Below are 22,082 nucleotides of genomic sequence, written 5' to 3'. Positions count from 1 at the left end.
GAGCTGTCTGATTGAGCCAAAACCAGTTTACTTTTTGTTTAAACTAATAAGCCATTAGACTAATAACTTTCAAAAAATTGGAGACAAAAATAAAGACACAAAATCTTTTTTGGTCTATTAATATTTAGAAAAATATAATTGTTTATAATAAAAATGATTGCCATGATTTTAAAAACACTGTACAACCTCAGACAGTACTAAAAGCTAAGTAATAAAAATTTAACTTTGGGCTGGATTTAAACTTCTGGAGGGGCAATACCTGATGTGGGTGGGAAGAGACAAGCTTGTTCCACAGCTTGGGAGCAGAAAGGAGGTGTTGATTACTCAATCAGACAGACCTGGGGGCAGAATATGGATAGAGAAGTTTCATGCAGTGCAAAATCTTAAAATCAATCCTAAATCTAATAGGAAGCCAGTGCAGAGAGAACAGAACAGGAGAAATATGATCTCTTTTCTTAGTTAATGAAAGTCTGTTTGCCCCATTTTGTACCATCTGCAAATGAGACAATGCTAACAAAAAAAGCACTTTGGCGTTACCAAGGTAATACCATAATACTGAATGATTACTGTATTCATGATTCTGTCAAGGTACTACAAGGCACTTCAAAAATACCATGGTTTAACTATGGCACATGTCAAAAGCATAGTATGCACGGACCATGTATAAAAAAAATATTTTACAGTACCTAGGTCCTTTTTGTGAGATATATAACAGAATAGGCAGACTATTTGTGATAATGGAAACAATAGGACCATAGTGTTCCCAGTAAAGTACTCAGTGAGTGTATAAGTACTATTCATTAATATCAGTACCCTTTTTTACCCTTCCGCCCCTGCCACTGCTGAGGTCTGTGCACGTCACTGGTGAAACCAAACAGCACTTTGGCTTTTTAAAAGCTTACATATACTGAACTCTGTTCCACAGAAGTTGTTTAAATGCTATTTCTATTAGAGGTGATTCTATTTGTTCTTGTGAACTGAAGCATCCTAGACCAATTCAATCCCCAATTGCTACTGTCATTGCTTACTGTAAATCTCATGTGTTTGGGATATTTTCAATACTGGGCCTAACTGTATATGTTTATGTTTTACATCAGCCTGTTTGTACATAATATATGGGTGGTTTATGAAAAGGCCTATCTGAAAGAAATTCATTTGAATTTCACAATTTGCATAGCTTTATTTTGAGTTTTGTATCTTCTATGATGTTTTCCTATAGTCACGGTTCTAAAACATGTGCTCTGCATTAAGCTTTTTTCAACTCAGTGACTGCCAGATATCATTTATCAGACTTTCGCTTTTTGAATAAATGTGCTAAATCTATCTTATTGTGTTTGTACAGAAATTCGATGTTGAATATGTCTTGTAAATGTTGTTGCCCTTGGAAATACTGTTCTTGAAATACGATTCTGCTTTTAACACAATTTTCTCATTCCTGTCCAAATTATTTGTGATTTTTGTTGTATATTGAGTGCCTTGCTCTTAACATATTTATTATGCATTGTTGATTGGCATGATTAGTTGTTACAGCTTTCATTCTCGAAGAGATGGTATTTTATGGAAATTAAGTATTTGCATATTATTCTGATTTTGGTTTATGGAAACAGCATGGACTATTGTGTTTTCAGATCAAGATTAAAGATTTATTTAATGTCTGTACTAAATGGCTAATTACACAATATTCATTCTAAATATGACATTTAAATTAGGGTTTACGAAAGAAAAGTCAGTATAGAGTTTATGTGCATCAAAGTTTGGTACAAAATTTCTCTTGACTAACAGACAAATAACATAATCAGGAAAACGTCATGGTTACTAATGTAACCTCCGTTCCCTGATGGAGGGAACGAGACATTGTGTCGATGTAGTGACACTAGAGGTCGCACCTGGGAGCCACAAACATCTCTGATCTTTGAGAAAAGGCCAATGAAAATTGGTGAATGGAAATTGCATACCACTCCCGGACATACGGGTATATAAGGAGCTGGAATGCAACCACTCAGACAGGTTTCGCACTGAGGAGCCGAGACAAGGTCCCGGCCATTTCAGCGGGTAGTTCAGTGCTGTGGCAGGAGGGACACAACGTCTTCTTAGAGTGAGACTACACCACATGGTCTTACCGAGTCCGGTCGGAAGCACGTCACATGGAAGGTCCCCATGGTAGATCCTACCTGAAGGGGGAGGAGTTACTACAAACACTGTGAATGGGGACAGAGAGGTCTCTACCCAAGGAAGACATGGTTTACCAACAGGGAAACCCTTTTGCAGAAAATACATCACACAGGGTTATCAACGGGATAACGCATGTGGAGCACCTACCCTAGTACAGAGCCTAATTGACACACATACTGGGCCGGTGGTGAGTTTCTCCAAAAACTCACCAGCCACAGGGCTAAGGAGGAAGGACATCCAGGGTCCACACTTTTGTGAACGCAACTGGGAGAAGGAGCCTCAAGCTTCTTTGGCGCGATCGCAGAGTAACGTGAATAAGCGCTACTCAGAGCCCGCGTGGAGCAGCAGTATTACCACTTCAGGTCATATAGGTGCCTCGTCAAGGGAGCCCTGCCCTGAGTGAATGTGTCTACCACTGCCGGAGGTAGGCCTCTTAAGTCTTCCATGTCCCGTTCAAGGGCCAGACGTGGAGATTCTAGAGCAGAGGTTTTTAATTGGTGAGGCACGCCTGGTGTCTGGCGCAGCTCGTACGGTCATGAAAATCCTGGAAATGCCATTTACATTTATAAAGGCTAAAAAATTTAGTTCTCAGAGTTTGACACATTATATTATTTAACAGTCATACTGGTGTGTCAGTGAGCATTATTTAAATAAATGTTTATTTTGTAGTAAACCACATAGCTTGTCAGTTTCAATTCATTTTAGTTAAGATATGCTGTGGTAAATTTTGACATGAATTTTTCTTATTTGACATGTGTACATAGATGTTTTAGGAAATGTGTGGTCATGAAAATTTGCCTCAAAGTCATGGAAAATTATTGGTAAAATGTGTATGAACCCTGATAACGGTTCACGTTTGTACACATCTATCCGGCTAGCTTGCGTGTTTAAGTGCGTGTTATGCATATGCGTGTTGCAAAATGGATCACTTTGTATTGAATGAGTTTCTCAGGGACGGGCCAGATGGTGCCCCGTCCCTGAGAAAGAAGGTCCTTCCTCAGTTGAATTTGCCAGGGCGGCTGTTGCGAGAAGAGTGAGGTCCGAGAACCCAGTCCGGGTGGGCCAATAAGGTGCCACTAAGATGACCTGCTCCTGGTCCTCCCTGACCTTGCACAACGTCTGTGCATGTAGGCTCACTGGGGGAAAAACATACTTGCAGAGCAACAGGGGTCAGCTGTGTGCCATCGCGTCTGTGCTGAGGGGATCCTCGGTTAGAGAATACCAGAGCGGGCAGTGGGAGGATTCCCAGGAAGTGAATAGGTCCACCTGAGGTTGACCGAGAGTGGAGTCTCCACTCTCCCCTGAGCATGACCTGCTGCGACAGTGTGTCCCTTGTGTGCAGTTTTTTGCACACCTCGGCGTGGTGCACGTGCAGGAGAGCCGTGGTGTGCAGGGCAGAGGTGGCCTGTCATGCGGCACTGCCGGTCTTAGTCGTCAGTGACGACATAAACCTACAGGCTACTAATTCTTGGATGGCTCCACAAGGTGGCGGCGCTCGGTGGGTACAGGTGCACCGCGATCAACTTAACCACCTGAGGAGTAACCGAGCACCCTCTGGCAGCCCCACCGTCAAGGGTAGTGAGAGGTGATGAGCCCAGGCAGTAAAAGGTGCACGCTGCGATCGCGTGAGCTCATCATGCACTTCCGGGAAGAAAGGTACGGGGGGGTTACAAGTGGCCAGGGACTGGGCTCGGGGCTCAATTTTCATTGGCCTTTTCTCAAAGATCAGAGATGTCTGGGGCTCCCAGGAGCGACACCAAATGTCTTAGTCCCAGACCTTAATCCCATAGAAAATCTGTGGAAGGAGCTGAAGGTTCAAGTTGTCAAACGTCAGCCTCGAAACCGTAATGACTTAGAAAAGATCTGCAAAGAGGAGTGGGACAAAATCCCTCCTGAGATGTGTGCAAACCTGGTGGCCAACTACAAGAAACGTCTGACCACTGTGATTGCCAACAAGGGTTTTGCCACCAAGTACAAAGTCTTGTTTTGGAGAGGGGTCGAATACTGATTTTATTGTTGTTATTCTGTCTCTCACTGTTCAAATTAACCTACCATTAAAATTATAGACTGATCATTTGTTTGTCAGTGGGCAAACATACAATATCAGCAGGGGATCAAATACTTTTTTACCTCACTGTATATCTAATTTTTTTATGTTCCTTTCTGAACTGAAATTGGTGATTCTTTATTTGCCCTAATATTATTTGTGTAAATTAAAGCTATTTCATTTGAAAATAAAGTTGGACCCGAAAGCAAAGCTTTCAAGCTACTGCCTCCCAAACATATGTAAATGTTTTATGATGTTGAATTATTCACAGACCATAAATTGTGTATTTTGCTATGCCTATTTTTGGCATCAAATGAATACATTGAGTCCAGTCATAACCCTCAAGCCCTCGCCACATAATTGTAGATTTCTGTTGAAGCTATTCTGTTGTTGTGGCCTCATCCATAAGAGGTTGATTAGTTCACCCCATCAGGTCCTTAACTGACCAAACAAGCCTGAAATGAATGTTTCTTTGTGACACTCCTTATAGGCACATATCCATATTTTTTTATTTTATGCAATGTTTTACACACCTGCTGTATGCAGTATAGTGATGTGCCTGTCAATTCTGTGTCTATTAACTTTCATTTACCAGGTGAAGTGTAATATCTAACATCTAACTGAAGACTGTCAGCTATTTTTTTCACATCAAACATTTTTTCTGTCAAAAATCATAGATTGTTAGGGATTTCCTGTGCACATATTATTGACTTCAAATAGTCCTTAAAATATCACACTTCTTGTTGTAGGGTTTACTCTGTGAATAGTTCAAGAGTTATATCATCTTTATAAAGAAATGAACACATCTATAGATGTTGTTTTGTCAGACTTCACTTTGTTTCATTTGCAATTTAACTTAAGGCAGTCTTATTAGTACATATCCATGTACAGTATATTGAACTGTAAAGATCCAGGAAATAAGGAAAACATTTCAATGCTACATCATTAAAAAGAGATGGTGTAGAACTAGTCATTGCATTTATCCTACATGCTATTAGATTAAACTGCAAAAAAAAAAAAAAAAACACAAGACTAGACAGTGGCCCTGAGCCCCTTGTAAAACATCCACTGCTGCAAATGCAATCTCTTCTTTGTCGTCATGACGATCTGTCTCTACACTTACTGTGTCCTATCCTGATGGGTAACTCTTTTATTACACTTATCTAATGGTAAAAATTAATAAAACTAGCAATAACATACACTCTGGACTCCTAAATTTGCTGGTGCTCAATGTATTAAATTTAACAAGATTTTGATGTAAAATAAGTAGTCTATAAACAATATGTATATACTGCATTCACAACAAGTGGGCATAGTGTAAGTCTCACTACTATATAAGGGTAGTGTAAGTGGGCGAGTCTTGGTTAGGCTGTCAAATCGGAGTGTAAAAGGTGTATATAACATTGCTTCTATTTGCATTTTTAGTCCAGTTGGAGCTTTGGAAGACCCCATAAAATTGTTGTCTGATTTGTTACTCGTCTTCACTAGTCAAAGACAGGTGTTATTAGTGGGAGGGACATTGTCATTCTTGAGAGCACATAATTGGACAACAATATGTATACACCCATAAGCACAAGATGCTTAATACTTTTGGCCCATTCACTAAAATGCAGGCGTGTCACTAGGTCAAAACGTTTTTGTTGCTAAGATTTTGTTAGATTACTAACAAAATCCCAATCACTGGAGTTAAGTAGGTGTTGGCTATTGCTGCAGTTTTCCTGCAAATTGAATAATATCCATCTGCCGTTTGGCACTTTATACGCGCTAAATATGCTTCCTCATCAAATGCACAATTCAAGCCTGGTTTTCGCACGAGGCATCACAAAACCACTTGCGTGAAGCTGCAGTTATACTTTCGCCTGGCACTGAAGCGCATCTTGCACACTCAGCTCTTGGTGGCCTGAGGCATTTATAGTTGACGTGCATCGCACTTGTACTCTTCTCCAAACGAAAACCAGGCTTAATGCCAAGAGCGCAGATTCCAGGGGGGAAGGAATCCCATTGGAATCCCCAAATCGCCCCCAGTGCTAACCGATGCAGCCTCATACCCGTAGGTAGAAGGAAAGAGGTGGGGAGCTGATGGGGTGGCTTTCCCTCTGATGACCGCAACATTGCCATGGTCATGTTCTTACAGTGAGAACATGACACGTCCATGATTGCTGTCTCTGCGTGGGCAGTGGCCAAGCATGTGAGGCAGCGACAGTGGCCATCGGATGCGAAGAGGTAACGACTGCAACCAGGAATTATACACAGATGGAAAGGCATCTTTAAAAAGACACTATTCATCAGTGCTACTCTTTTAGAAAAGGAAATGTATTTTTTTATGGGGAAGAATATACTCTTTTAGTCTGCTGAAGCACCCAGATGTATTCTCTGCACTCCACCGGTGCATGAGGGGGAGAAGCCACTGTAATGCACCACAATCCAACAGTTTTGTAGAGGTGAATGGATCGGCGGAGGAATTAATCTCGCTGAAACACAACCACTCTGCTCCAAAGAGAAAATCTGAATGAGTGGTTGCGTGCCAGCTCCTTTTATACCTTTATGTCTGGGGTAGTGGCATGCAAATTCCCATTGGCCTTTTCTCAAAGATCAGAGGTGTTTGGGGCTCCCAAGGAGGGGTCACCCTTCTACATCAACACAACATTGAGTGAGTGACAGATAGGGAACAATATTTGTTATGGAGAAGGAAAAAACATTTTCACTAGCACAGTCCCAACTCAAAGTGTTCTACTCATGGGTACAGTCAGAAAATTATTCTAGAAAGAAAATAACTTAAAGAGTACTAAAATACTTCATATACCATAGATTATCATTTAAATACAATTTTAAATTTAAATACTATGGTATTACCATCACTTTAGCATGGTACTGTCACTGCAAGCTACTTTTAATTTTTTTTAAATAAAAGGCCATTATGAGACCTTTAGCTAGTGAGGTAATGTAAAAACTTTAAATACTAAGTCTGGAGTTGAATTTTTTCCCATATTTACATTCAAGCTACACAAGAAAATGTAGAAATTGTGCTCCCAAACTCCTTAAAATCACATGTTGTTGCTGTTCTTTTAAAAAATATATCACGGTGGCATGCCCCCAAACTCTGCTAAAAAAACAAAAGAACACTATTTTACTTCATAGGTGAATCATGAAAGGGTAGAAGGCCAGAAACACCCCTCCTATGTGGAAAACAAAATATAATGAATGTAGTTTTTTATGTCTATGCATTCATAACTTATGGTTGGATAATCTTAGCCCCTAATGTTTTGGCCCCACCAGCCCCTGATTTTTTTTAAATCCTTGAAATCCTCTGCCAAAAATACTAAAATGTAAATGCGTGTATCAGGTAAAAGTTAGTTTTGTCAAATTCGGAGTGCACTTATACAGTACATAGATGGCATCAGAGCTAACCGACAAAAAGCCACAAAACTCCAATTCTGATTTCATGGGCTCTTCAAATGGTCCCTGAGTTGACTACAAAACCACTGTGGTCAAATATGGTTGTTCTAATGTTGCCTTGACAGACTTTACCCTGTGCTGTTGGGCCACAAACTGAGCCTTCTGTATAGCCAGCAGTCTTCCTCACTGATGCCCAAATGCCATACAGCCCTGATGGTGCCCCCACCATATGGGCACATTAGCATCCATACCCCCCTGTCCCAGGGCCTTCACCTCCTCCTCATCCACACCTGCCATCCACTCACAGAACTCTGTTGGGCTCATCTTGTGGTCCAGCAGGTGGAACCTCAGAATGTTGGTTTCTACAGTGACAAGTTCCACCTGGTACAGAGGTGGTTCACACTGTAGCAGTGCTACAAGAAGGTGAGAAACATTTAATTAGACTCTAGGATGCTTAAAAACTTTGCTTGGTTTATGTTCCTAATAAAGTGCTCAGTGAGTGTATATATCTTTTTTACTTAACCTGTTATTTATGTCTTAATTGTTCAGTGTATGCTTGAACAAATCTTCCAATTCTGCCAAATTATGTCTGGAAATAGTATTGAATCTTTTTCTCAAAACAAGGTTTTATGACAGTGATCATTTAAATGATTTGGGATAAAAACATAAAAATACCAGTAGAAAGCTCAGCTGAGACCTTCCTTTTTATTTTAGTGCCTAAAACTCAAAATTGTATTCTGGGTCAATGCGACTCAAAATGATGGAGTAGGTCACATATGGTTTTGAAAGATATGAGGGTAGTGGCATGTCACAGCCAACCTCTTTTCTTTATGTCCTTGTGGTTTCTGATTTGTGAAATGACTGCTGCTTTACAACTTGCAGGCATTTTATATATAGATAATTAGATTACTAACAAAATACCAATGGTAGGGCTAATTAAATCAGTTTGCAATAAGAGTATTTCAAATGCCAAAAATATTTAATCTGATTCATTAATCATTTTATCAGTCTAAGAACTAGTGTTTTAATATATTATATATATACTGTGCTTGAGCCGTGTTGATCTGAGTGTTCAAGAAACTCTATGGGGTTTCTGTCACCTTGAGCAAAGTGTTTGGCCTTCTTGTGGTCCTCTTCCAGTCTGCCAATCATGTCTGACAGGGAAATCTTATGAGCTGCTGCCAAGATGACTGGCTGGCACATTCCTCCGCCAAGCACCTTGTGGGCACGAGCTGCTCTTTGTATGAAATCTTTTGACCAAACAAGCATGGTTCCCATAGGTTCCGCCAGTCCCTGCCAAAGAGCAATTCAGATCAAATGAGCCTTTTAGTTTCTGTATTTTGTGTGAGCGGTTTTCCTGCTTTTACATGGAATCTGAAAGTGGTAATAGAGCATACAGAACATTTCTAAAAAGGAAATAAACAATACAGTTCACATAAACCCAGCAAAAAAAGAAACGTTTTGTAAAAATCCAAATAACTTTACAGATCTTAACGGTAAAGGGTTTAAACAATGTTTTCCATGCTTGATGAACCATAAACAATTAATGAACATGCACCTGTTGAACGGTCATTAAGACAATAACAGCTTACAGACTGTAGGCAATTATGGTCACAGTTATAAAAACTTAAGACACTAAAATACCTTTCTACTGACTCTGAAAAACACCAAAAGAAAGATGCCCAGGGTCCCTGCATCAGCGTGAACATGCCTTAGGCATGCTGCATGGAAGTGTGAGGACTGCAGATGTGGCCAGGGCAATAAATTGCAATGTCTGTACTGTGAGACGCCTAAGACAGTGCTAAAGGGAGACAGGAAGGACAGCTGATCACCCTCGCAGCGGCAGACTACGTGTAACAACACCTGCACAGGAATAGATTTATTGAGTAGAAATCGTTGAAAATAGTTTTATGGCGTAGGCCTATGTCCATATAATTTTGTAAATATGACATTTAATGACTTTTAAACCATAAGTTGCATATAATAGTATATAACTGATATTATAGATTGTGAAATTAAAGATGTGACGTGGTTTTTGTTTTTCAGTTAGCCTAGACTTCAATGATATGCTATCACGATAGCATGGTTTTTGACTGACAGATATTTGCGCTGCTCTTTACATGCGTGTGCTTGCGATAAATCGCATACACGCCTATAGTCTAATACACTTCGTAATTCTGATTTGATATTCACTCAGGTGCAAAAACCTCAATTATATTTAATGTCTTTCAGTGAGAAGAAAAGAGGAAAATTCAATGACAGAAAGACGCTTGTTTTCAATGAGATGCAAACAAGTTCTGTAATTAAAATGCAAATAAGCTTGTTGACATCTACATTGAGGATTTGTGGAGAATGATTAGGTTTTTCTTCAGATTTTCTTCAGTGTGGAACGATCATAGTTGTGATTTGAGTTCACTCCATGGGGAATAATGAGGGAGGACATTTCAAATCCTTCATGATAAGAGATGATTACAGGTGAGTTATCAGAATAAGAGATTACACTATTGATGACATGAATAAAATAAGGCTTGATTATAGGGGTGTATAAAAGACCTTCAGTTTTCAAGTTATATAATATTTGAGCACTGACTGAACAAGGATTCAACAAGGTCATTTTTCAATGCTTTTCAATCATTTATATTCATATTCTCCTGTTTCAGTGGAAAACTCAACAGACAATCTCTCACAACCAATGTTTGTATTGGAACTGAGATGTGTTTGTTTATTCCCCTTAAATTTGTTCTTAGGAAGCAACTTGTTAGAAAAATCATGTTGTTTATGCATGTTTGTTTTTGGGGTGGATTTTGGAAAAACTATGTCCAATTTCACCACTGTTTTTATAAAGTATACAAGCCTAAATAAGCTTTGACTTTCTTGGGAGGTTTTTCCAGCAAACTAAACAGCTGAAATTTGGATATGTATCTCAGAGCATTACCCTGCTATTATCTAAAGTTGATCCTGTAATACAAGAAGTTGTTGAGGTATGTATATGAATGTATAACTAGATCACAATAAAGAGGAGAAACCGGGGCTAGATGTCACAGGGAAGTTGTCACAAGGGTTATATCTTAGTACAGATGATATTTAGAGTCAAAGGTCAAATTGCGCAAATGTGTTTTTTTTCTAGCAGAGTTTTATGTTTAAACACCTAGTTCAAAACCCATAATGCCTGCATGCACTATTAAAATAAAGGTCCTAAAGAATGCAAGGCCAGTGAATGCAACCACTTACCTTGGACAGACACACACTCACAGATTGGCAGTGCTGCATTATAACAGAGGGACACCCTGAGACACAGCTGCATTCATCACCCTTGCTCCATCCATATGCAAATTCAGACCATACTGATCAGCCACAGGGCGAAGTTTTGAGGGGTGAGAAACATACACATATACTGTATACAGGTAATTGCATGTCTGAGGCATTTCAATAGTGAATAGTCACTTTCATGTCAGAAATGTCAATGTCAAAACATGTGGGCATTAATTGGTAATTGGTCCCCCCGAATGGTTTCCACTTTTCATGGAAGAATTTCATCTAGACTGGATGCTGAACATGGCTACAGGGATTTGCTCCTATTCAGAAACAAGCGCACAGTTGGGAGATGAGCCTGGCTCACAGGTGACAGCCGGAGTTCTAATTCATTTCAAAGGTGATCAATGGAGTTGAAGTGTGGGCTTTGTGCAGTCTATTAAGCTCTTCCATACCAGACTCAGTGAATAATTCTTTCATGGACCTCATTTTGGGCAAAGGGGCTGGGACAGAAAAAACCCTCTCCAAACTGTTGCCACAAAGTTGGCGAGGCACAACATTTCTAAAATGTCATTATGTGTGGTAACATTAAAACTTCTCTTCACTGGAATTACTGGAATAGCCAAACCTGTTGTCCACATAATTTTGGCCATCTATTGTATTTTAAAATTGAATAATAGGATCTTTTTAGGTCATGTCCATACTCAAACATTTAATTTGGAAAGCGCATTGATTGCACTACATTCACAGCTCTCATCCACAGTAAAACAGCGGCTTCCTCCACCGAACCCCCCAAGCTTTTTCGAAAAAGCTCTCCATAACTGCATACTTTGGAAAAATATGATGTTAGGAAACTGAGTTTTCAAACTTAAATGGATTAGTGTGGACGTGGCCTTAGGTTATTTTTAGGGTCTGTTTTATTTATTTTTTGAAGTGTAGGACTTTTTGAAAGACAGTTTACAAATAATTGTCTTGCATGTGTAAGATGTTGTAGTGCCACCTTTGTCAAAATTTGCTTGGAAACTCAGGACTGTGGCAAGCCATTAAACCTGTTTGTGCTGAAGTGCTGAATAAAACAGTCTTTGTTTATACACTCATTTACTAAACATTAGCATCACCAGACGTGGTGTAAATGGATGAATTGTGTCACACGGTTCAGAGTTTAGTTCAAGGTGTCTGGCTGCCTCAACACATTCTCACTCCCAAAAATTTCATTTAATAATGTTTTATCAAGGAAAAGTGTGTAATTTCTGAACATCACCAAACAGAATTGCAAAAATATTAACTGTTATAAACAGATTTCTCAAACAGCCTCCTAGTCTTCCATTGGTCAGCCAAATGATAGTCCAGCTACAAAATTGAGCCAATCTTCTGTGTCAGGCTGGTTGGGATGCTCAAACAAACAGAGAAATGTTTTGATTGTGTTTACACTTTTCAGGGCAATACACCTACAAATGTATACTTACTTATAGTATAATCATGTAGATTTAACATTGAAAAAATTAACCTCCTGCAGGAACGAAAGTGGGAGGACTCGCCCTCCCTGAATATTGTGCGTTTTTTCCACACACACCAGGCAAGAGCGTGGGTAGTGGTGGTCAGGGCAACCCTGATGGATCTTGGAGATCAGCTGGTCTAGGTCGAAGGTGCTGTCAGCAAGTGTAGTTACTGTTGCAGAATGGATGCCTGCAAGCTAGAAACAAAGACAAGACTGCATTAATTTCAGTATACAGATAATGTGGTATTTGTGCTACATAAATCATGCAGTAGTTGCTTCGTGATAAGTCAAATAGATCAAATATTACAAGAACAATTATTAAAATAACATCATCTGGGCACAAAATATATGAGCTGAAGTTAGAGAGAAATACATCACACCGTTGTACGTACCTGCGCACTTCCTCCCTGTTTGTAGATATGAGTATGTGAGATCACCTACTATCATTTAATCTCCACGCTCTCTGCACTGCACCATAACTGAGAAAGAGAGATGTAGAGAAAGAGAGAGGGATAGTGGAATGTGTGTTAGACAGAACAGTGCTGATACACATTACTGGTCACTAACGAGAATAAAGTTGCAAGAATAGTGAGCTATTTCTGAGAATAAAAGCACAAATCAATTTAATTATTGACACATGTGATTTTAATACCAGATTAAGGGTTTTGGCAGAGACAAAAACCACAAAGAGAAAATGGAGGAATATACCACTCTATGTGTCCATTTTAAATCTAAGCTTTTACCAAGTAACATTTGAAAACCAGCGGTAACAGCCCTGGGCAGTATCCTGCAATCTCACCTGCCACCAGATTACTTATCATTCCTGTGGGGACAAATAATGCCGCCTCCATAGGAAACATATCAGCAGCTATTTTTTGCAATTCTATAGAAAGACAGGAACAAATAGTTTCACATATGCAATGTACAATGTTGACAGCATGTTGAACTACACTTCCTAATGCAAGAAACTGGGTAAACAGCCCTTTTGCATTACACATGTATACACACAGTGGAGTACAATATTATTGTTGTTTGTACATTACCTGTAAAACTTGCATCCTATGCACCTTCTGTCTTTGCATTTAACTGTTTACATCTGATCCATGCCATTTGCACTACCATGGTATTTATACCTCATCATCTTCCCTTTTTACACTATTTATACATTATGATATTTGTACTCTAATGGTCACCAGCTATTTAAACATTTCTGTACAATGAACCATATCTATTTATTTTCCTTGTCATTTGCACTGAGCTGGTCTCTACTACAGTACCACATAACTTCTGCACTATTATTTATATATATACATATATATTGCTACTTGCACTTCTGGTTAGATTTAATTGACTCTATACTGTCCTCTGCACAATGACAATAGTCTAACTAGTAATCTAATCTAGTTTAATTAGAGTTAGTAATTATTTTGTTATATAATAAATTTTGGCAGGGCGTAGGGTGGGGCCGGGTCGTGATGCTACACACCCACACCCGGACATGTCCGTCATGTGTGTATGTTTGTGTCTTTTTAAGTTTATCATTAAGACTATTATTTATATTGCCAAGCCGGTTCTCGCCGCCTCCTTTCCATTGAACTATGTTACAAGTGTTTCTTCAAGCGCGTGTCTGTGTGCCGTGGGGCAAATTATTTGTAATATTAATTTGGTAATAATAATAGCCTAATAATAATAAAAATAATCATTTAATATATTAATGAGAAAAAGAGCCAAATATTGTCTTGACATCGTGAAAGGCATCAGCAATTGGCGATCACTTGATCCCATCACCTAGAATCATTATCACTTTTGTCGATGTCGCTGCGGTTCGCTTCTTGCATGCGCTTGTAAAATTTATATTTTAAAGGCTCATTATTACGGTGTACAGTGTTAGCAATGTTACTTATAACATTCTTTCTCTGCCCAGGAGCTCAAACCATTTTCTGATACCCCGGCCCCAAAAAATATATTTAAGTAAGTAAATTAATATCATAAACATGCAACAACTAGTCGACCAATGGCTTAATCGAATGACCACTAGTCCTCTAGGAAAATCTTTGGTCTGGGGCAGCCCTACTTTTTTGTGACTTGGATGAGTCGTCGCTGTGCTCTTAGAGGAATTTTGGAAGCTCAGCCACTTCTGGAAAGGTTCACTACTGTGCCAATTTTCTCCATTTGGAAATAATGACTCTTACTGTAGTTCTTTGGAGTCCCAAAGCTTTTGAAATAGCTTTGCAACCCTTCCCAGACTGATGTATTTCAATCCCCTTTTTCCTTATCATTTCTGAAAAATTTTCAATTTAGGTGTTGATTTGATTGAACACGGCTGGCAGTAATCAGGCCTGGGTGTGTCTACTCCAGCTGAACCCCATTATGAATGCAGTTTCATAGATTTGGGGATTTAGTAACTAAGGGGCAAATACTTTTTCATAAAGGCCCAGATGGTATTGGATAACTTTTTGCTTCAATAAATAACAATATCGTTTAAAAACTGTACTTTTGTAAGTTGTGACTTTTGTGTCTCACAAACTCAGATTGCCTTTGTTTTATGTTAGATTTAGTTCGAATTTTTTTAAACAATTTTGTATGAGATATACACAAAAACAGAAGAAATCAGGATGGGGGCAAATACTTATTCACTGCGCTGTAGAATGAAGAGAAATATTTAAGATTCTGCACTATTTCTAGGCCACTAATCAAATAAGCACATTTGTGCTTGGGGAGGCATACCAAATACTGAGAAATTTTGAAATTAATCTAAAAGTTCCAATTACTGTTTTCGCTCAAATTGCTATGCTTATAATGTATAATAATATATAATGTATAATAAATATAATTTGTCATTCAAAATATTGAATTAAATTAGAACAGACAGCAAAATAATTAATTTGACAGACCCTCCCCACTGTGTGTGTTTGAGTATATACGGGTCAATGGAAAACAAGGTTGATTGAGCTTATAACAATTTGAAATGTTTTCAAAAATGTGTCTCGTTTTTAGAAATGTAATCTTTGTTTATATTGGTTTCACCAATATTTTAAAAACATTTTATAGCATTTTCTGCAAATAATTATTTATTTACACTGAAAACCTTAATAAGCTGACTTTACTCAATTGATTGGGTAAACTTGTTCCTTCAAGTTCACTTAACTTGATGATCATAGGCTATATAGACTTAACATAAATATTTAAGTTAACTATAGATGCAAGCAGATGTAACTCAGATTTGCTATTTAAATGTTGTTAATTTTACTAAATTTTAATTGAATGGTCAAAATGTAATGAAATTTAAACATTTGTTGAATAAACATATAGGTATTCCCCATAGCCTCAATTTTATACTCAATAGTTATTTTGAGTTACATTATTACATTTCAAGTAATGTTAAATTAAGACAACTTGATTTTCCAATAATGACAACATTAGGGTTTACGGTGTATTATAAAAAATGTCATATGGTGTAACCATCAAGAAAAGATATTAAAATACATTTTCAAACATAAATTTCAAGGTATTTTTTATTTGATTCAGTTTTTTACTTCGTAAACACAGTCATGAGGGGCTGAAGGGGTCCTCATTTGTTTTATTGTTTTTTTGTCACATGACAACAAAATGGTAACCCACAGTTCATGTTGGTTACACCGCATGATTTGATTTGGTGGGGGAAAAAAATCTTTAAATATGAATCATATTTTAAAACAAAATTGTTTTACTGCTTAGTTTCTTTAATAAGAAATGTTATAAACTACACATCTTAACATTTTTGTTACGGACCCCATGTGTGTGTGCACGCGAGTGTGTGTGTGTGTGTGTGTGTGTGTGTGTGTGTGAGAGAGAGAGAGAGAGAGAAACATACTTTATTACATAAGAAATAGAAACTGAAAATACTTCATAAATGAAATAAAAGCAATAGAAATAGATGTTTCATGTGTATTTTGTGTACCAAATTCAGAGTTAACACCATGTAGTATTGAGTAATAACCGATTATTAGGTGTGAAGCAATGAGATTGTCTAAAATCAAACCATTTATTTTAGTAATTGCACATAACGATGTAGTTGATAGGTCTATGCAAAGTATCTTACGAAGTACACTAGGTACACGTTACTGACTGACAATTTCTCCGATGGGGTCAGACGCGGCCTCTCGTGGCCATTGCTGGAACAACAGGTGTGGTAAAGACTAGAAGTGTAGGACATCACTGTTTGTTTTTTAGAAATGGATCAGACTGCATGCAGCCTCTTAAATGACTTTTTCTTAAAACTGCATTCGTACACCATTCCAGTATAGTTTGACCTTTGATCAAAGGAAATTAAGAAGAAAATCTATTTTACTTAAAGAAGGCAAGCACTATAATCTGGGGTTTTACCAGAATTGTATTAGATTTAGCTCAAATAATAATAATTAATAAAAAAATATATATATATATATATATAGAGAGAGAGAGAGAGAGAGAGAGTTTTTATAACTTGTCATGTTGACAGCGATAGTACTTAGTAAAAAAATTAAAATAATTCCAGATGAGGACATTAGGGGCCCAGAGACAGCTAGTGGGGTCTGAGAGATCTTTTCTACCAAAATATTAAAATATTTAATCAAGAATTCATCAGTCAAGGGCACTTGGATGTGAATATTAAAAGATCAACAGTCTGTTTTGAAGCGGAATGATAGCAGTACAGTTTTGTTGAAATATTTTTACATTCAGAATGTATAGGCCTACAGGTATGGGTCATGTGCAGCCTTTTGACAGATAAAATACTCTGGGTTCAGGGTTGTCCCCTGAGAGAAAATTTATAAATATGTAAATGCCTGAATTAACCATTTTTATATTTTTCTTAAAGTGAGAATCTAATAACAACAAACAAACAATTTACAATGAAGCATTAAATCTGTTTGATTAATTTAAGGATGAATAGGCTTTTGGTGCCATGATTACATCTCAGCTTAATTTTCACAAAATTAGAACAAAAATCTGTTTATTATGAAATGCTTGTAACATGCTGATTAATGAAGCTAAATTTAGATGGAAAAAATGTTAAATGTTAAAAATGTCTTAAGGTGGCACATTAACTTGTTCTGAAACAAACCTGGCTTAGCTGAACCGGCTGAATCACATATCAGATAGATTAAGATTGAAGATTCTACATACAAATGAATCTCCATTGTGATTGGATCAGCCAGTGTGAGCCCACTTTGATTTTTTTTTATAGCAAATCTATCTGCCCCACTTAAGAAAAACATGTTTTATATGGGCATTTAGCCCCTGCAACAGGGTTTTTTTTACCCCAAATACCATCCTTTTACTTATTGGACAGTTGTTAAAAACGCTTTCATTTAATTATATTAAAAAAACTGAAAATGACATGTGTTTTTTGTCTCAAAATAAATGTGATGGTTTCAGGGATTCTCATTATCTACATACATTTGCAACATTATAAACATTACTAAATTATTGATCGAATTTATAAGATCTCATGGATCAGGAATATTTAGCAGTGTATAGTGACTAGCAGTTGTTTAGGAAACCACTTTGTTGCTGTTTAGTGATTTTGAAAAAAACAAATGTAAATGTTCTTTTCCCCGTTACTACCCTACATAGAAATCCTTGACGTATTGTGAGTGCCTCCTGTTTTACTGGAACTAATCACCATTCAAAACAGCTTTTATTTTCTTTGACAGCCAGTAAATGGAATATTAAGGTTTGGCATATAAACAGGGTTGTTATAGGCTCTGGTAATACTCAAATTTTCCACATAAGGGCGCCGACGTTCAATATTTGTGAAGACGAATCAGTTGTGGTTTAAATTTTAGCCTGTGGTTCTAAATGTGGCTCAAATGCAGAATAGAGAAATGTCTTTTATTTAATTTAATTTAACTGATTGTGACCCCCAAAATTATTTTTAAGTGTGGCAAAGTGTCCAAATATGTCTGGGCCATATACTCTGATACTGCACAATTATTCCCAAAGATTTAAAAGAACATGCTTTAATAAATCACTTAATATATAGATGTGTTATGATTTAGTAAATTTGACTTTCTACATAATTCATACTTACCTATAGATTTGTAACAATGTCATTAAATGTTTGCAGAGTTACTCTTTGCATCTTTCTGATCTACTATAGTAGTCTCTAAAATAGCTGTGTCCCATTAATAGCTCCTAATTGTGAATTAAAAATAACATCACAACTGTTAAGTATGTGAACATTGCTTCTAATTCCACTTGATACTTGAGTGTCACGCTCGCATGCTCAGTACTGTAATATGATCTTATTTACACTCACTCCACTCAAACCTGTAAGGCTGATCCACCCACTACAGTGATGTCATATGGTCAGGACTGGAGGATTCCTGGCCTTTACTGGCTGTTTCCAGCATCTGAGCTTTGCCAGGTGGACTGTAATAAACCCTGCAGGAGGTGTCAGGAGAGGCAGTGAAAGTGAGTCGAGCAGCCGTCTTGGTTTCCAGTAAGAGGCATGAGGGTGGGGGGATGTGAGGGAGAGTGCCAGTTGGCACCCGATTCGTATATTATAATCAAATGAGAGCATTTGTCATCCATCTCAGTGCTATGCCTGACTCCTCTGGCTCTGGCTGTAGGGCATGTCTGTCCATGTCAATATTTGTTAAACTATTGTCCTTATGTTTGAATTACTTCTCGGTTTTGAGTTAAAATCACTTTGGAGGTCATGTTAAAAACATAGAGTCTGTTTTTTAGATATGATGGTATTGATATAGAGAGATTGTTTGGAGAGTTCAAATCCAGTAAATGCTCCATGTGCGTATCAATTGTTGTTTTATAGTTGTAAAGGGGAAACTTAATATATCAAAGAACCATTGTTCTCCTGTGGTTACACCTCAGTACCCAGGTGACATTGGACATCAAGTAGTGACCCAAACACAGCAAAAGTTATTATCCTACAAAAGTAAACTAAAATTTTCCCTAAATTTAAACAATGATTTGCCCAACATTGTTCAAAATGAACATGACACAAGGTGAAGAGGAAAAATGCCTATTTTGTAAATGCATAAACAACAGAAGAAGCGTGATTTATAAGCCTAACACATGGAACAAATTCTGGGCCAAATATATATATATATATATATATATATATATATATATATATATATATATATATATATATACACAGATCAGCCACAACATTAAAACCACCTGCCTAATATTGTGTACTGTAGGTCCCCCTCGTGCCGCCAAAACAGCACCAATCCACCTCTCAGAATAGCATTCTGAGAATATATTTTTCTCACCACAATTGTAAACAGTGGTTATCTGAGTTACCGTAAACTTTGTCAGTTCGAACCAGTCTGGCCATTCTCTGTTGTCCTCTCTCATCAACAAGGCATTTCCATCCGCAGAACTGCCACTCACTGGATGTTTTTGGAGTAAATATTAGAGACTATTGTGCGTGAAAATCCCAGGAGATTCAGCAATTACAGAAATACTCAAACCAGCCCGTCTGGCACCAACAATCATCCATGCGGTTATCTGATCAGCCAATCATGTGGCAGTAGTGCAGTGCATAAAATCATGCAGAAACATGTTAGGAGCTTCTGTTAATGTTCACATCAACCAGCAGAATGGGGAAAAATATTTGATCTCAGTGATTTGGACTGTGGAATGATTGTTAGTGCCAGACAGGCTGGTTTGAGTATTTCTGTAACTGATGATCTCCAAGTATTTTCACACACAAAAGTCTCTAGAATTTACTCAGAATGGTGCCAAAAACAAAAAACATCCAGTGAGCTGCAGTTCTGTGGATGGAAAGGTCTTGTTGATGAGAGAGGTCAACAGAGAATGGCCAGACTGGTTCGAACTGACAAAGTCTATGGTAACTCAGATAACCACTCTGTACAATTGTGGTGAGAAGACAGCATCTCAGAATGCAAAACACGTCGAACCTTGAGGTGAATGGGCTACTAGAGAAGACCACATTGGTAACTTTATAAGGACCATAATCTAGAGGCTAGATTACGTGATTAGATTAAAAAAAATTAAGTGCTTGTAATTAAATAAATTTTTTAAATATGTGTACAGTTACTTTTTTGGATTATATGATTACATATTAATTATATTACCAATCATTCTTGATTTAAAAAAAAATCTATGTTTCCTAAAGTTTAATAAAAGTGTAAATGGGTACTTATACACGGAAAATTCGATTTTCCTAAAATCCCTAGTAATCTAAAGGTAATCCAAAAATAGTCAGATTAGAATATTTTAAAGTGTAATTTAAAATATTATGTTAGTGACTACAATTTTTGTTGTGTAATTTGTAATCAGTAACAGATTACTTTTCAAAAGAAATCTGCAAAACACAGTGTTGTTTGTTTGGTCACAGAATCTTTATAGGAATATTCTGGGTTCAATATAATTTAAGATCAATTGACTGCATTTGTGGCATAATGTTGATTACCAAAAAAATTACTTTCAAATTGTCCCTCTTTTTCTTTAAAAAAAAACAACAATCGAGGTTACAGTGAGGTACTTAATATGAACTTTCAAATGTTGATAAGCCTGTTTATTTTAATTTGCAAAGAATATTAGCAATTATTATTGTTTTTTCCTGCTTTTTGCAACCATATCAGAACAAACCTGTGACTTATTTTTGCGTGGTGACTCACCGTTGAATACCACTGTGATTGAGTGTCTGGTCAAGAATTCTATGCATGCAAAATTAGAACAGAGTCCCAGATTGATTTTGGGCACTGCACATTCCCCTTAATGTATCAGTATGTGTCTCTATATATTTGTCTTTTACTGCAGCAGCTGGCTCAGTGCCTGAAAAATGTGCTACATAAGATTTTTTTCCCAGCCCTTATATAAAATTACTTTTTTTGTAACTGAAGAAACAGCTCCCTGTTGTGAGAGAACTCATTGCTGTAAGAGGAGGGTTTACTGGAAGTCAGTTTGAAAGAGTTCCCTTCATTCTTCATTTATTTTTTTCCGCCTAAGATTCTCCTGCTGATTGCATTGCATATTTTCCCTGACCAAAGCTATGCACGCACAGACTGTATGTTATTGTAAATGCAGCATTATTTACTCTAGTGGAGTGGCTTGGGAAGACATTTTCTCAGTTAAACTCAGAAAGTGTTTAAATCAGCAGTTTGCGAACTTCATACTTTTTTGTAAATGTTGTAAAAACAATGTTATTCCAATTTACAGATCAGATCTGATAAGCCCTGCATGCTTGCGTTGGCTTTTATGTAAATATTGAAATGGTTTCTTATTTGGAGCAAAGGCTTTGCACTGAGGTTACTTAGTTTTTCTGAATCCTTAATATTAATGACTGTCAGGAACCCATTTGACTAATATGTATATGGTAAATGCAGCTAATATGGTTAGTGCAATATAGTATTCAGCCCTCTAGCCTGAAGAGCCGTCACAGAAAGCTGTCATCATGTGCATCGCAAGACCCAAAATGGACAAAGGCCAATACAGCCAAGGATTCATAATTCATAAAGTCTCAAATGAATGCACTACCTAAACATAGAGTGCAGGATTTAGCACAATCCTCACAGAGAACTGTGACATCACAGAGCCTGGAATATGTAGATCTATTTTTGTTGTGTTTACAGCAACAGTATAGACACAACACTAACTGGATGTACTGTGCTCAGTTGATAAGGCCAAAACACCAAACCAGAAGTTCTGGTTCTGATTCCAGTCTGGATCAAAAACTTGGCCCTCTTTTAATGTTTATAT

At 37.5% G+C, this 22,082-nt stretch overlaps 1 protein-coding gene across 1 annotated transcript; it reads right to left on the bottom strand.

Moving 5' to 3' along the window:
* Positions 1–7,690: 7,690 nt before the first annotated feature.
* On the bottom strand, positions 7,691–16,560 carry tha1 (threonine aldolase 1). Its single transcript, XM_052102674.1, is given in 11 exon segments — positions 7,691–7,791; positions 7,794–7,869; positions 7,871–8,028; positions 8,716–8,908; positions 10,847–10,899; positions 10,902–10,979; positions 12,374–12,560; positions 12,758–12,797; positions 12,799–12,844; positions 13,165–13,248; positions 16,470–16,560. Coding segments are annotated over 11 exon segments (1,107 nt in total).
* Positions 16,561–22,082: the final 5,522 nt, after the last annotated feature.

This window comes from Xyrauchen texanus, chromosome 33 (genome assembly GCF_025860055.1).
Source record: "Xyrauchen texanus isolate HMW12.3.18 chromosome 33, RBS_HiC_50CHRs, whole genome shotgun sequence".
Lineage (NCBI taxonomy): Eukaryota > Metazoa > Chordata > Actinopteri > Cypriniformes > Catostomidae > Xyrauchen > Xyrauchen texanus.
Note: the sequence above shows the minus strand (reverse complement) of the source record. Positions and strands in the feature narration are given on the sequence as shown.